Genomic DNA, 14,197 nt, shown 5'->3' with positions numbered 1-14,197 from the left:
GGAAAATTGTATTATCCAGACAAATACTCAGATATGTGAAATCAATAAGAAATATAATCTTGTCACACGCTTTTGAAGCGAATGATGATGTTTTGCAGGCAGTCGGTAAAGCAGATATCAGAATGGAGAGAGATGACATCCAAAGAGTCCTATTAAGTAAGTACCGTTATTATTATAATGGATCGGTTTAGGGTAATTTGAATCGTCAGCGTGATTTGGAAACCCTAATCCTTAAATGTTTAAACAATTATTTGATAAAATGTTTCAGGTCGGGATATACTTAAGAAAATAGACCTGCTAAAGGACGACCAGAAGGATGATACGTGTTTCTTGTTAGAAAGCCTCAGAAAAGATGAAATGAACATTTGTGAATATCTTGAAGACGAAATGGACGAATCTGATGAGTGGAGCCTCGCGTCGTTAATCTTTTGTGAGCGTGACAACAAAAAAACGGTGCGGTATACCTTTAATAGTTGTGTTTGTTTGTTGTTTAAAGCAAATATCAACAATATTCCAGCTGTAAGCTGGCAAATTGAAACCGACCTAAAGATAATTTTCATTAATGTGTTTTTTTGCCTTTTATGATAAAATGGATACACCTACTAATAATGCATCCTCCTGTGTAAAACAAAACGGTCATATGTCTTCTTTCTTTATTAATGAAAGAGGATGCAGACAAGGAGACCCAATATCGACATATCTTCTTATATTTCGTTTTGCTGTAGAAGTCTTAGGTTGTATGATAAGAGACAATAAAAATATTAAAGGAATTGTATTGAATGATTACGAGTGTAAATTAGGTCACGACGCAGACGACACACAATTATTCATAAACGGAGAGGCGGAAAGCATGTATGCAGCAATAAATACACTTGATTGTTTCTTCAAAATGTCTGGACTTACAATAAATATTGATAAAACAAAAGCCATATGGATCGGGTCGAAAGCAGGTAGCTCAACAAATATTTGTGAAGATTTAAAATTAGACTGGCATGTAGGCAATTTTGAAGTATTAGGAATTACTCTCAACCCCCATTTGCAAGATCTATGGGTTATCAATACCCGATAAAGACTTGAAACAATAAATAGGCTATTGACAAACTGGAGAAGAAGAAACTTGACTCTTATAGGTAAAATTACTGTTATCAAGTCATTGGCTCTTGTCCATATTTTTATGGCACTGCCAAACCCCCGAAAAACTATATTACAAACTTAAACAAATTTCTGTTTAGATTTTTATGGAATGATAAACCAGATCAAATTAAAAGACAAAACCTGAAAAAAATATGCTGATGGTGGGCTTAGAATGGTGGACATTAAACTATTCATGGAATCACTAAAATTATCTACATTAAGAAGGTATTTAAAAAAGAGTACATATGATAATCCTTCAGTTTTTTCTTTCACTGATATGATTAATTTAGGAGTTAATGCTGATCAATATTTATCAGTGAAAACCCCTTTTTGGAGAGATGTTTTAAATGTTTGGGGAAATTATGGAGGAAATTTACAACAGAGTCAGAAAAGATTTCCGAAATTCTCTTACAGCCCCTATCATCAATTTAAACATGACAACTACATAATTAAAAATTGTTTTTAAAAGGGTAAAATGACAACTTATGTAATGAGAATGGATTTCTTCCATTTGAAATATTAAAAGTACGTTATGATAAACAGGGTACAAAACTAGATTATAATCAGGTTAAACTTAGTATACCTAAAGAATGGAGAGACACTGTCAATCACTATATCCAAATACCAATATATTACTTAAATTTTAGTCCACAATTGAGTCCCCGTTCAAGGATCTAGATACTTTAATGATAGAATAATTACAATAACCAAACCACCCGAAGAAACTGGAAAATGGCACTCTTTTTGACGATGATTTTTCCATGGAAAGAAGTTTATTCAAACTTCAGAAAATGTACTAAAGATACTAAATTGATTGACTTTCAGTTTAATTTTATCCATAGAATCATTTACACCAAAAAGGAATTATTAAAAATGAAACTAGTTGACAATGATATTTGCTCCTTTTGAGATTTAAATGGTGAAAAGCTTATACACGTATATTGTGAATGTGAATATGTTAAACACTTTTGGAGCAAACTGGAAACCTTTTAATCCTTGATATCAATACTAGGATCTCATTTACCGAATACTCAGTTATATTGGATTTTACAAAAATAAACTTATACTAAATCATGTTATAACATCCAGTATAGAACATCCACCCATAGATATATATATCAAGTATTAAGGGTGAGAGACCAAGTTTTGATAATTTTAGGAAAATTGACGTCCAAAAGAAACTTTACCAGAGTTTGAAATCACTCTTGCTCAAAAACAACAAAACATACATGCATGAAGTAAAGTGTATTGAGAAGATCAATATCTCAACATAATCAACACTGACAATCATACCGCGACCGAGAATGACGTCCGAGACCCCCAAAGTCGGGTGTGGTACAAAACTCGAGCTTTCAGAATCATGGACAATAGGCAGAGTACATTAACAATCGCTCACGTTCAATAACAAGTCATTAGTAGAGCGTGTAACCACCAAATGCCTCAATACACGCAAAAACTCTTCGACGCCCAGAAAAAGTCAGTCGTCTGATGAGGTCACGTGGGATTTAACGCCATTCGTCTTGGAGGGCCAAGATCAGTTCTTGCCGGTTGGCTGGAGAGTGTGGTCGTTGTCGAACACGACGATCCATCAAGTCCCAGATGTGTCCTCTGGGGGACATCTCGGGTGAGCGTGCAGGCCCCGGCAGGGCGTTGACGTTGTTGGCTGCGAGGAAGTTAGTGACAATTCTGGCTGTATGGGCTCTAGCGTTGTCATGCTGATAAACGCCACCACGTGGCTGCTGTTCGAGAAATGGTAGGACAACTGGACGAAGAATGTTATCCATGTACCGCTGAGCTGTCAAGTTTCTGTCAACGATGACCAGCGGTGTCCTCTCCTGTCAACAGATCCCTCCCCACACCATGACACTCCCTCCACCATATGGTACGACCTCCTGCACGCTACACGCCGCCGTTCGTTCACCCCTTCGGCGGTAAACACGTGGTCTTCCATCAGCCCTAAACATACAGAATCGACTTTCGTCAGTGAAGACAACCCTCTGCCAGTCACGTCGTTGCCAACGTCGTACAGTTCGGGCCCATCTCAATCGCAGACGACGATGTTACGCTGTCAATAGCTGTCCTACGTATGGTCTAAAAGCCCTGATTCCATGAGCCCTGAGCCTCCTGGCCACTGTCTGTCGACTAACCCTGGGACCTAAGGCATTTGTCGCCGATGACGTCACTGTCAGAAAGCGATTTCGGAGGTGCAAGATACGCAAGTACCGGTCATCATGATTCGGTCACCCTGGGTCTGCCTGTTCTTGGCCTGTCAGCGGTCCGCCCTGTCTGTCTGTAACGTTGCATCAAGTTAGTAACGGCAAAACGGGAGCAACCGAAGGTTCGTGCAATACGGACGTGGGTGGCTCCCATCTGTACCATACCCAAGGCTCGTTCACGTTGTTCGACTGTGAGTCGTGGCATTTCTTTTGTGGTGTTTTTTTTTATCACTGTAGATGTCTGACTTGCCGTTGCAATCGTTTTATACCCTTACCCGCACGTGCATATGCCGTTGTCGTGCACGTGTTTTTCACTTTTTCGCGTGTTATCTCGCAAACATGTAACAGACAATTAACATTTTCTGCATACACTATTGTTGTATTTAGGTTATGTGTTTTAGATAGACTTCATCGAAAAAAAGTTATACGTTGTCTGAAATTTCTATTTTCTATTAACGTATGTTCACTACAAATGATTAAACCTACTTTACAACCTTGGAACCTGATGTACACCCCTTTTGACAGGAATAAGACATTGTAAAAAATCAATTTACATTACTATAATCGTTATCAATTTAAATTTTTAAAAAAATACAATGATGTAATTGAAATATATATAATCACACAAGCACAAATCAATGAGCCCTCATCTAATGTCATACAATCCGTCTTACCCAAAGTACAATACATCTGTCGAACACATCAATACCAACTACAGTCCACGTGGTAACTTATCAGAGAGCTCTGATTGTGTTGTATACACCGAGAGAAGCGTATTTTCTCTATATTGAATTCTCCTTTTAGGGGACCACCGATGAGAACAGTTGCAAATTGCTGACACGACAAGAAATAAAGCGCATTGTCAAAGGTATGGTAATTAGAGAGATTTCACTTATCGTCTACACTGAATTACCTGTAACATGAAGAGTATTGTGGCACGCTTAAAATGCACATTAGAATTGCTCCCAAAGATACAAGCCGTAAACTTTAATTCTTCAGACTTATAACAGTGGTTTTCAATAAATAATGTAACAACATAAGAAATGTAATTAATGTGCAGCGTTGGAACGCCTCGTGTATGCAACACAAGGGAAAATTCCAATATATGCAAAATATAAAATTTGTATATATGGTATATCCAAAAATATACAATTTTTGTATATATGGTATATCCAAAAATATACAATTTTGTATATATGGTATATGTAAAAATATACAATTTTGTATATATGGTATATCCAAAAATATACAATTTTGTATATATGAATAGATTTTACCACTGCTTCACTCAGTTTCTTCTTACCAGATTCTCACAATATGTGGTTGATATTGAAAATATTACTAATAATACCGGACAGTATTATTGCATGTGACAAATATACTTTAAAACTATGTTCATTATGACAACTATATTTGCAGTGTTATGAAATAATTGGCATTTATTCATGTTGACAGCATTTTACATAATAAAGAAAAAGAAGATTTCAGCAGACTTCTGTAACAGTTAGATATATAATACGTTCACCCTACTGTTAACAAATAAGATGATCTATACATACAAGTAGTTCAGAGTAGTTTTAAACACTGACGGTAAAAAAGATTTATCGTGAATAGCGGCAAATATGAATATATACAATTTAATATATATGTTTCTGTTATGTCATGGTATGGTGATTCTGAATCTAAAATATTGCTTCATATTGCTTGACAAACAGTTGTATGCACTGTCCATCGGGATACTTCTACTTAAGTATATAAAGAGGATGTTTGTTTGTTCAATTGACATGCGTTCATTGTAAACAGGGATTAGTGTGACAGGATAACTAAGATTGTCATCTGGTATAATGCACTTCCTCGATTAGCATAATTAGAACAGAGTTTGTAATTAGTTATATCCGGACTCCAGTTAACCAAGACAGTTAGCATCATTGGAGAGTGTGCGCAACTGGAGAAGAGGCGAGCAACTCAATGTGATTTATGAATTTGTGGAATTTTAATAAATAAACGAACACCTGTCACAAAAATGGAGTCGAACATTGAACACACGAAAGCAGATTTTTCTATCGTACATTTGAGGGTATATGTGAACGAAGCCGTGCAGGATGGCTAACAGGGATTTGACTTCAGAACACACAGTGAGCTCAGGTGAGTTTATTAATGGTGATATTTTCATTCATTCGTACAATGGATATGGCAATCACGAGCGCGGACTCTATATGTGTTCGCAATAGAACATTTAGAAGAAATAAAATTTACTTACAAGACTAGTACACAACAAAGTCATTAAGTTATATTAAATAAATTGATTCATGATATGACAACATCAAATCCTATATTTGTTTGATGAAACAGGTTACAGCAATCCAAATTTTACAATCATTATTATAAAATACAGCATGTGTCGATACCCCTCTAACGTCAAATACATAAATGTATAAATATGTTTATTAGAATTCAAAATCACTATTATTTTTACATTATAACTAAAACTATGGCGCTTAGCATGTCGAGCCAACAAACTATTGTATATATTTTCACCCTTAGAATCAAACCCAGAAAGTTTACACTTAGATTCATAATGGACTATTTGTGGTGCGACAAGGGGTACAAGTCATGAGTAACCTTATAGAGAAACTAACATAGCCAAAAGAAAACACTATTTCACAGAGTTTGAAAACATCTCTTCTGTTAGTGATTACTTTTAAAGAAATCGAACCAATTTACAGGCTACAAGTTGCTGAACAGAATGCTATGCCAAGTCATTCCTCCCTGATACCATTAATAATTGGAATAGTCACCTGATATAGAGGATTACTAAACTATTATTATAATTGGACAATGTTACTAACATTCAGTCATACCAGATTTTGTCACATAATCATTTATCGCCCCCGACTCGGTTGTAGTGATAAACTTCCACCGGCTTGAAAGACACATCTCAGATAACGCATCATGCATGCTCCCATATTCTGCATTTTTTCACATGCCCTAACTACAATACTTTAAGATAGGATTCATCGTCCTAATCTAAAGGTTAGAGTTTGAATTCAGTGCTTTATGGGAAACAAAATCTGTCAATTTAGCTATTTTAAATTTAGTCCATATGTACATCCTACCATTTCATGTACTCAACCATTTCCCCTATTATTTTTTACAAAAGATCTAAGATTAAAAACAGTTATCAAGATATATTGTACATAGCTTCAGAAATACATAATCTTTACATGGAAAGTGCATCCTTGAAGTACTATTCTGTATTGTAAGACATTAGATATATGCTCCATTACCGCCGCTGGTGGTTTAATTTATGAGAAATGAACAAGTCATAATTTGGTTTGCATCCAACAATGCGAGTGCTAAATTATAAAGACCAACGAAGCTTTTCAAAGTAGAATTTAAGCAAACCGAATATTCATCAAATTGATTATTGCTAGAACATATGCATGAACAACAAGTTCTATAATCGGAAATATATTTACAAGTCATACATGCAGCCGGATGCTACAAATCACAATACAATGCTAATCCAATATTTGTGTTCCAGCGAGTTGACTACCAAATAGACAAGGACCAAACCAGCTCTACAGGCACAGACTCTCTCAAAGGCAACAAGGTGCAGGCTATATAATTTGGATATTACTTATTCTGTTAAGGAATTGGCAAAATCAGCAAATAGAGCGCTTGGTGTTCTTGTCTGTAAATTTAAATTAGCGGGTGGTATGTCATTTTCAGTTTTTAATAAACTGTATGATAATCTTGTTCAGCCTTTACTATCGTACGGTTCGGCTATCAGGGGCCTCAAGCAATTCAGCTGTATTAATTTTGTTCAAAACAGAGCTGCTCGTTTCTTCCTTGTGGTTAATAACAAAACTCCAAATCTATCAGTCCGTGGCGAATTAGGATGGACAAGCCCACTTACAAAACAGCATATTGAAATATTTCGTTTTTGGCGGCGAATTCAAGCGGTCGATCCCAATAGACTTCTGTGTTGGATTAGTAAACAATGTTATGGATTTGCTTAATAGTTTAGATCTAACTATCTCTGACGGTCTGCATTTAACCCAACTCGATTTTACCCATCTAAAATATAAGGTATAAGCGTAAGATGAGCATAATTGGTATTCGGAATTGTGGAATGATAGAGGTTTACAAAATGGAAATAAGCTTCGTACTTATCGATTGTTCAAACACTCGCTGTCTGCTGAACCCTATTTTACATGTATTATGAACAGGTCTCATCGTAGTATCTTAAGCAAGTTTCGCTGCGGCACATTACCCTTACAAGTTGAAATTGGTAGATTTGCTAAACCTATCACGCCTTTACAGGATAGCATTTGTTAATTATATAATAATAAAGCTGTAGAAGATATATTTTCTCATTAACTGTCCATTTTATTCTGACTTTAGATATGATTTATGGTCGAGAATTATAAAGTCTGATTCATTTTCTCCTGTAGACCAGACAGTGTTCTTAATGAACTGTAACACATATATAAAACCTCTTGCCGCACTTATCTCAAACATGTTTGCATGTAGGCAACATTTCCTTACTTAAAACGGTAACACATTTTTATCGGGTTTTGCAAACCTATAACTTACAATTCTTTTATATAAATAATGTTGTTCATTGTCCTTTTATGGCCTCATGTTGTATGTATTGACGCAAGTTGTTTTATGTCTAATGTGTACACATACAACATGTGACACAAATAAAATATGTATGTATGTATGTATGTATGTATGTATGTATGTATGTATGTATGTATGTATGTATGTATGTATGTATGTATGTATGTATGTATGTATGTATGTATGTATGTATGTATGTATGGTGTTGCAGTGTGGAATGTTAATTATTTATTGTGACTGAGGCTAATCCCTTACTTTCAGATATTAATTGACATGTCTCACCAACAACTCACAAGGGATCAATCCTTATTTAAACGCAAAAAGATACAGTATACTGCAGGTTAACTATACTAATTAACTAACTGAGGGTTAAATGACATTGTTTACTTAGTGCTTAAATGGTTGGATGCTTAAATAGTGACACATAAATAAACTATTCTTCATTCTTTTTGTTCATTTACGAGATGTGTATAACTGCTAACATAAGTAATTTCTGAAATCTGTTGGAACGATAATTTAATATCTAATTTAGGAAACATTATAAAAATTATCTTCCCTCACGCAGAAAACAAGCATGGAATTCTCCGTTCGTTTTCGATAATTGGGTTTGCATACAGGCGATTAATAAAATACGAAACGAGTCTATGTGTAATACCATGTTTTATGAACCTTGCGAAACCAAACTGTTCCCTCTATTCCTAGAAATGGTACGACACAGGGATCATTTAGCGATACTGTTGTTCTCTCATCTATATTAATCATACAAATATATATATTTTTTTATTTACGAGTTGAAAGCGCTAGCCTATTAAAACTGTGTTCAATCTTACTCCACTTATTTAATTATATATATATTCATATATATCACATATATATATGTATACTGAACAGCATTGAAAACGCACCAGCAATAAATCTTGAAATATTACAAAAACAACTTGAGCAATGACCGATTTTAATTAGAACAGACACAGACGGATTATTAAGAAAGACGACAAAGGAAACAGGAATACCACACAGTAATTACATTTACGTCCTCAGTGTAAGAAAGACACATAGGGTTAAAATGAAAACTTTAAGTCAATATCTGGTATGTCCGCCATTTGCAGCAACACAGGCCATGCAACGTCTTCTCATTGTTCGAATAAGTCTGCGAATAGTGTTCTGGGGCATTCCACTCTTGACGTAGTGTATCTTCAAGTTCTCTCAGGTTCTGTACTGAGAGGCGTTGACCCAGGTAATCCCATAGATGTTCAATTGGCGATACATCGGGTGACATGGCTGGCCATGGAAGCAGAGGCACATTATTGTTTGCTAGGTACTATGTTGAAACACGTGCTGTGTGCGCTCTTGCATTATCTTGAAGGAAGGTGTGCATATCCTGGTGCTGATGAAAGAATGGGATGACGTGATTTGCCAATATGTTATTCCTGTAGTATAGGGAATTAACTCTTCCACGACAAACATGGAGCTCTGTTCGATGGTTATGACTGATGTCGCCCCGCACCATGACACTCCCTCACCCCATCCCCCCATCGTTCTGTCTGTACAACGCAGTCATTGTGGTAAGGTTCTCCACGTCGACGCCACACTCGCAGTCGACCGTCAGCATTCCGCAAATGAAAACGGGACTCATCAGAGAACAGCACACCATGCCACTGCCGCAATCTCCTATGAAAATGCCTTTTGGCCCAACGCAGACGATCATTTCGATGTCGATCAGTGAATATGGGTCCAACATATGGAAGTCGACCACGTAGCCCTGCTGAGGGGTGTCAACGCTGATCAAACCCCGTCGGCCTTGTACGTGTGCTGCAGTCCTGGTAGCCGGAAGTGTACGATCACGAAGATGCCGACGAACAATATGGCGATCCTGACGTGGTGTAGTTACACGACGTTGACCCGGACATGGTCGATCTCTGGTGGTTCTTGTCTGCTGGTATCTGCTCAGGAGCCTGAGGACTGTTGAATGATGGCATTGAAACCGTTGTGCAACGACTCTACTTGACGTACCAACTTGAAGCATGCCCAAGGCATGTTCACGCTCCTTTGCAGTTAACCTTGGCATTTATTGTGTCAGTACTCTTTACGTCTGCAGCAACACATGATGTGGCTTTTAAAGGTATGTCTTTTATAGCCATATTCTGTATGCTTCACGTGAAACAAAACACGTTTTCTATTATGTGCACGCAATTTGTTGCGTTTTGGCGATGTCGCTCACAAAAAATTAGGAATGTGTTTTGACGAGCTGTTCTTCTTCATGCTTCGTCCAAAACGTCGTATATTACTCAATCACTTATATATTTTCATGTGACTTAAGCGATCATACTGAACCGCAAAAGAAACGCGAGATTGTAAAATATAAATTTTATATGGTACAATGCGGAAAATATTTGTCAAGACTGTATATTGTGTGAATATTCCGTGACGTCCTGATGCGTTTTTGAGACAAACATTCCATCGAACGGTACAACGAGGCCTGACATTAGTCGCCACAACGCAGCCTTGTCCAAGGCCGTGGGTGACAGTTACCGTGCTTTGCCGTGGACACCAACATGGACGTGTAACTCATGGAGGCTAAGGGTATAAAAAACAACTTGAACTCCCTTTCTGGAAGTCGTAATTTTGATGCGGCAGGTATGCCCCGATTATCGAGAGAACAAGCGATCGGTCGATTACAAGCTGGACAACGGTCCCAGGTTGTGGCCAACACCTTCAATGTCCACGTCAGCACCATCCACCGTCTGTAGCAGCGCTACATCGCAAACAGTACTGCAGACGGCGTCCGACGTGGACGCCCCCGAGTCACCACGCCAAGGCAGGATCGGTTCATCCACCGCCAACACCTACGGGATCGCTTCAGACCAGCCAGTGTGACAGCTCGAAACACCACTGGCACTAGAGGGCGACCGATCAGTGACGATACGGTACGACGTCGGGTGACCACCAACAACCTGTATTGCCGTCGGCCCAATCGAGTGCCCATCCTCACCGCCCGCCACCGCGAGTCACGGCTGCAATGGGCTACACAACACCGACATTGGCGGCATCAACAATGGAGGACAATTGTCTTCTCTGACGAGGGCCGGTTTTGTGGATCCACGTCTGATGGGAGAGTGAGGGTGTGAACGCTATAAGGACCATTGTGTCGTGGAAAGAGACCCGTGGAGTGGTCAGAGCATCATGGTTTGGGGTGCTATAGGCCTGAACCAGAGAATTTGCCCTCATGTGTTTCACAATATTGGCGCTGGCAGGGGGAATGGCATCACAGCGCAACGCTACATTGACCAGATCCTGAGACCTTACATCGTTCCCTACTTCGCACGTCACCAGAACCACGTGTTCCAGCAGGACAACGCGCCTCCCCACATGGCCAGGCTCACCAGGAACTTCCTGCACCAGCACAACATCCAAACCATGTCATGGCCGGCCATGAGCCCGGATTTAAACCCGATCGAGCACATGTGGGATGAAATACAGAAACGTCTGAACCAGGTGGTACCAACACCAAGAACTCGTGCTGATCTGGAGGCAGCTTTCGTCAGGGTGTGGGCACAGGTGCCTATGGCCTTCGTGAACCGTCTGCTACACTCCATGTACCGTAGGTGTATGGCTGTGTTGAACACCCAGGGAGGGCATACGAGGTACTGACATTTCCCACCCCACCATTTCCATGTGTGTGATCGGCCCAAAGCAAGAACTTACAAGAACGTTCCATGGACTGTGGTCAATGTGCATGCAAAACATGAACTGTCTCAGACTTATCATAATTGACCTCTCTGCCGCTTTGTGAATTAACCATATTTCACAGTCACACAGTACTCGCGTATCTTTTGCGATTCAGTGAAATTACTGTACAAATATAAGAGTTCATTTTGTATGAGTATAAATATGAGGTTATCATTTTTTAACTTCAAATACTACGATGTGTCTACTAATACCGTCATTTTGTTGATTGTTAACAAGCATGAGTTGCGATATGTTAAATGATTGCTTTGGTACTTCCATTGGTACTGAATTTTCTTTGCGCAATAACCAGAGTACTTTTTGTTTTAGATTTAAGCAAGTTTTATGTTTTGTGGAATTGTATATGAAGAAACACAATTCGCATTTATATAAGTAAAGCAAAATATCAGTTAAATCTGAATACGTCAATGTGTAAATTTCTTGTTCTAAAAAATACAGGTATTAGTATTCATATTCCACTTGTTAATATTTGGATTTGTAATATTTTTTTATTTCCTTGCATCGGTTGTACAATACATTTACGGTCGTAGTTTGTTGACTGAGCCCCCAGAAATATTTTAAACATTGCATTTTTAGCAATTTCGTGCCGTTTGGACAATATTCATACCAACAAATGTAATAAGTCAGTGGCAAAAGTAAAGTCAAATAAACAAAGATGGCGGATGCAGTAAGATATCGAAGTTAAATCAGTACTTTAAAAAAAATGGGAATAGCTTCAGCGCACCCGGCTCCCCGCCAGGTCTGCGAGCAATACTGCTACAAACGTGCAATGTCTGACTCTTTCCCATGTTAAAGCATATTGAGAAAAACTTACATTGTACTTGCTTTCCTTTTGTAAAACATAAGACATTAATACAACATATATCCCCGTGTTATGATTTTTCGGACGCTGAATAAACATTCATAGTTTTTTTTCACATGAACAACTGTGAAACATCTCATTCATTTAAAAAGACTACGTTATCTTAAAAACAAGCCTTGATCGGAGTATTAACAATTTCTGTGTGATGCCATACCCCTCGTTATAGTGCAAGTATTCGTGATAGAAAACGTATGATGCCCGGAAACTTAAGATCAGACAATAATAGTATCGTGTTATGAATAATAATAAAGGCATGTTTGGTGCTGAAAGCTCTGATCAAAAACAGGACAATCCGCGACGGTTTTTCGGAGTACTTTCATTTAAATCTTTGATTATATTTTTACGCGGAGATGATTTTTCCGGGGACTACTGTTTTAAAACACGCGATTTTCCGCGGAGAATTCACATTATAACAATGTATACCGTACAATTAAACCGTAAAACCAAATTTAACACATTTAAATAATAATGATATAGCTTTCATCCTCTGTGCAATCCACCCAGTTGGCTAATCTGCTATGCACAAATCATGTTACAAATCACTTCGCGACATCCCGTACAAACCAATCTGAGCTCAGCACGAATTGATTTCAACACTTTCAAGTGATTATAATAAAGAAGTCACCGCCAATGCAATGAACCTCCGACTGCTAATCCGCTCTGTGCATTTGACCATAAAGTCTACACACATACTTGTTCTGTTTTTTTGCAGTGTATCTAATATATTACACGCAGGAATAAGAGACATGTAATATGGTATGATGTATGTCTTTTTCATTTGTTCCAAATATATTTTATTGTCCAAGGAGAGAAAGGGATGGGACACAAGTGTCATACTTATTGCCATTTACACGTTATATACAATTAAACATAATATCTCGCATCGGAAATGAACACTTAACACTTGAAGTCATTGTGGAAACATAGTGCACAGTATTTACACACACACACACACACACACACACACACACACACACACACACACACACACACACACACACACACACACACAGACACACACACACACACAGTTCTTCACTCATCACAGAAATCTTTTCCTCATTTGCTTGGCATTTCTTCAGCCGTTATAATAATGCAGTGCGCTGTCACGGCATGCTGTGTAGGTCTGTTCAGCACAATGTATTTTATTAGTAATTGGTAAATCCTTCACAAATCATATTTTGGCCATTCATTTCACATATGCCTCGATAGAATTGAGGTAGGGGAAGGACTTCTGGTCAGTTAACAAGGTATTCAGATATCCAGAAACTCATTTATCTGGACAACATTTTAGAAAAAGCAATTGTCCGGATAAGCGAGGTTCGACTGTATAGCGCGTGATACATGACAAAACAGATGTGTCAGGACCTGATTCGCACTTGCTGAAGGGATACCAATGAACCCGGATCATAATACATTGGTTGCTTATATATATGTATCCACGTCAAACACACCATGAACAAGTACACTTATTTGAATATTACTAATATTACATGAATGTTACTGTGCAGTCAGCGAGAGTTTATATATTTGCGCTTAATCAGCAGCATTAAGCCTTTCACGTATATCACAACTTTGTAAGTTTACTTTCCTTTCCAGAAATGACATA

At 38.0% G+C, this 14,197-nt stretch overlaps 1 protein-coding gene across 1 annotated transcript in view; it reads left to right on the top strand.

Moving 5' to 3' along the window:
* The window catches only part of LOC139469525 (coiled-coil domain-containing protein 110-like), a 38,713-nt gene that overhangs the window by 14,039 nt on the left and 10,477 nt on the right, over positions 1-14,197 (top strand). Inside the window, exons 9-11 of the mRNA XM_071251716.1 lie at positions 99-156; positions 269-453; positions 4,155-4,218. Coding sequence (XP_071107817.1) covers positions 99-156; positions 269-453; positions 4,155-4,218 — 307 coding nt within the window. The remainder of the gene's footprint in view (positions 1-98; positions 157-268; positions 454-4,154; positions 4,219-14,197) is intronic.

The sequence above is a fragment of the Haliotis cracherodii genome, unplaced genomic scaffold (assembly GCF_022045235.1).
Source record: "Haliotis cracherodii isolate W230 unplaced genomic scaffold, xgHalCrac1.p SCAF_2, whole genome shotgun sequence".
Lineage (NCBI taxonomy): Eukaryota > Metazoa > Mollusca > Gastropoda > Lepetellida > Haliotidae > Haliotis > Haliotis cracherodii.
The sequence above is the reverse complement of the archived record's forward strand: the minus strand, read 5'-3'. Positions and strand labels throughout refer to the sequence as shown.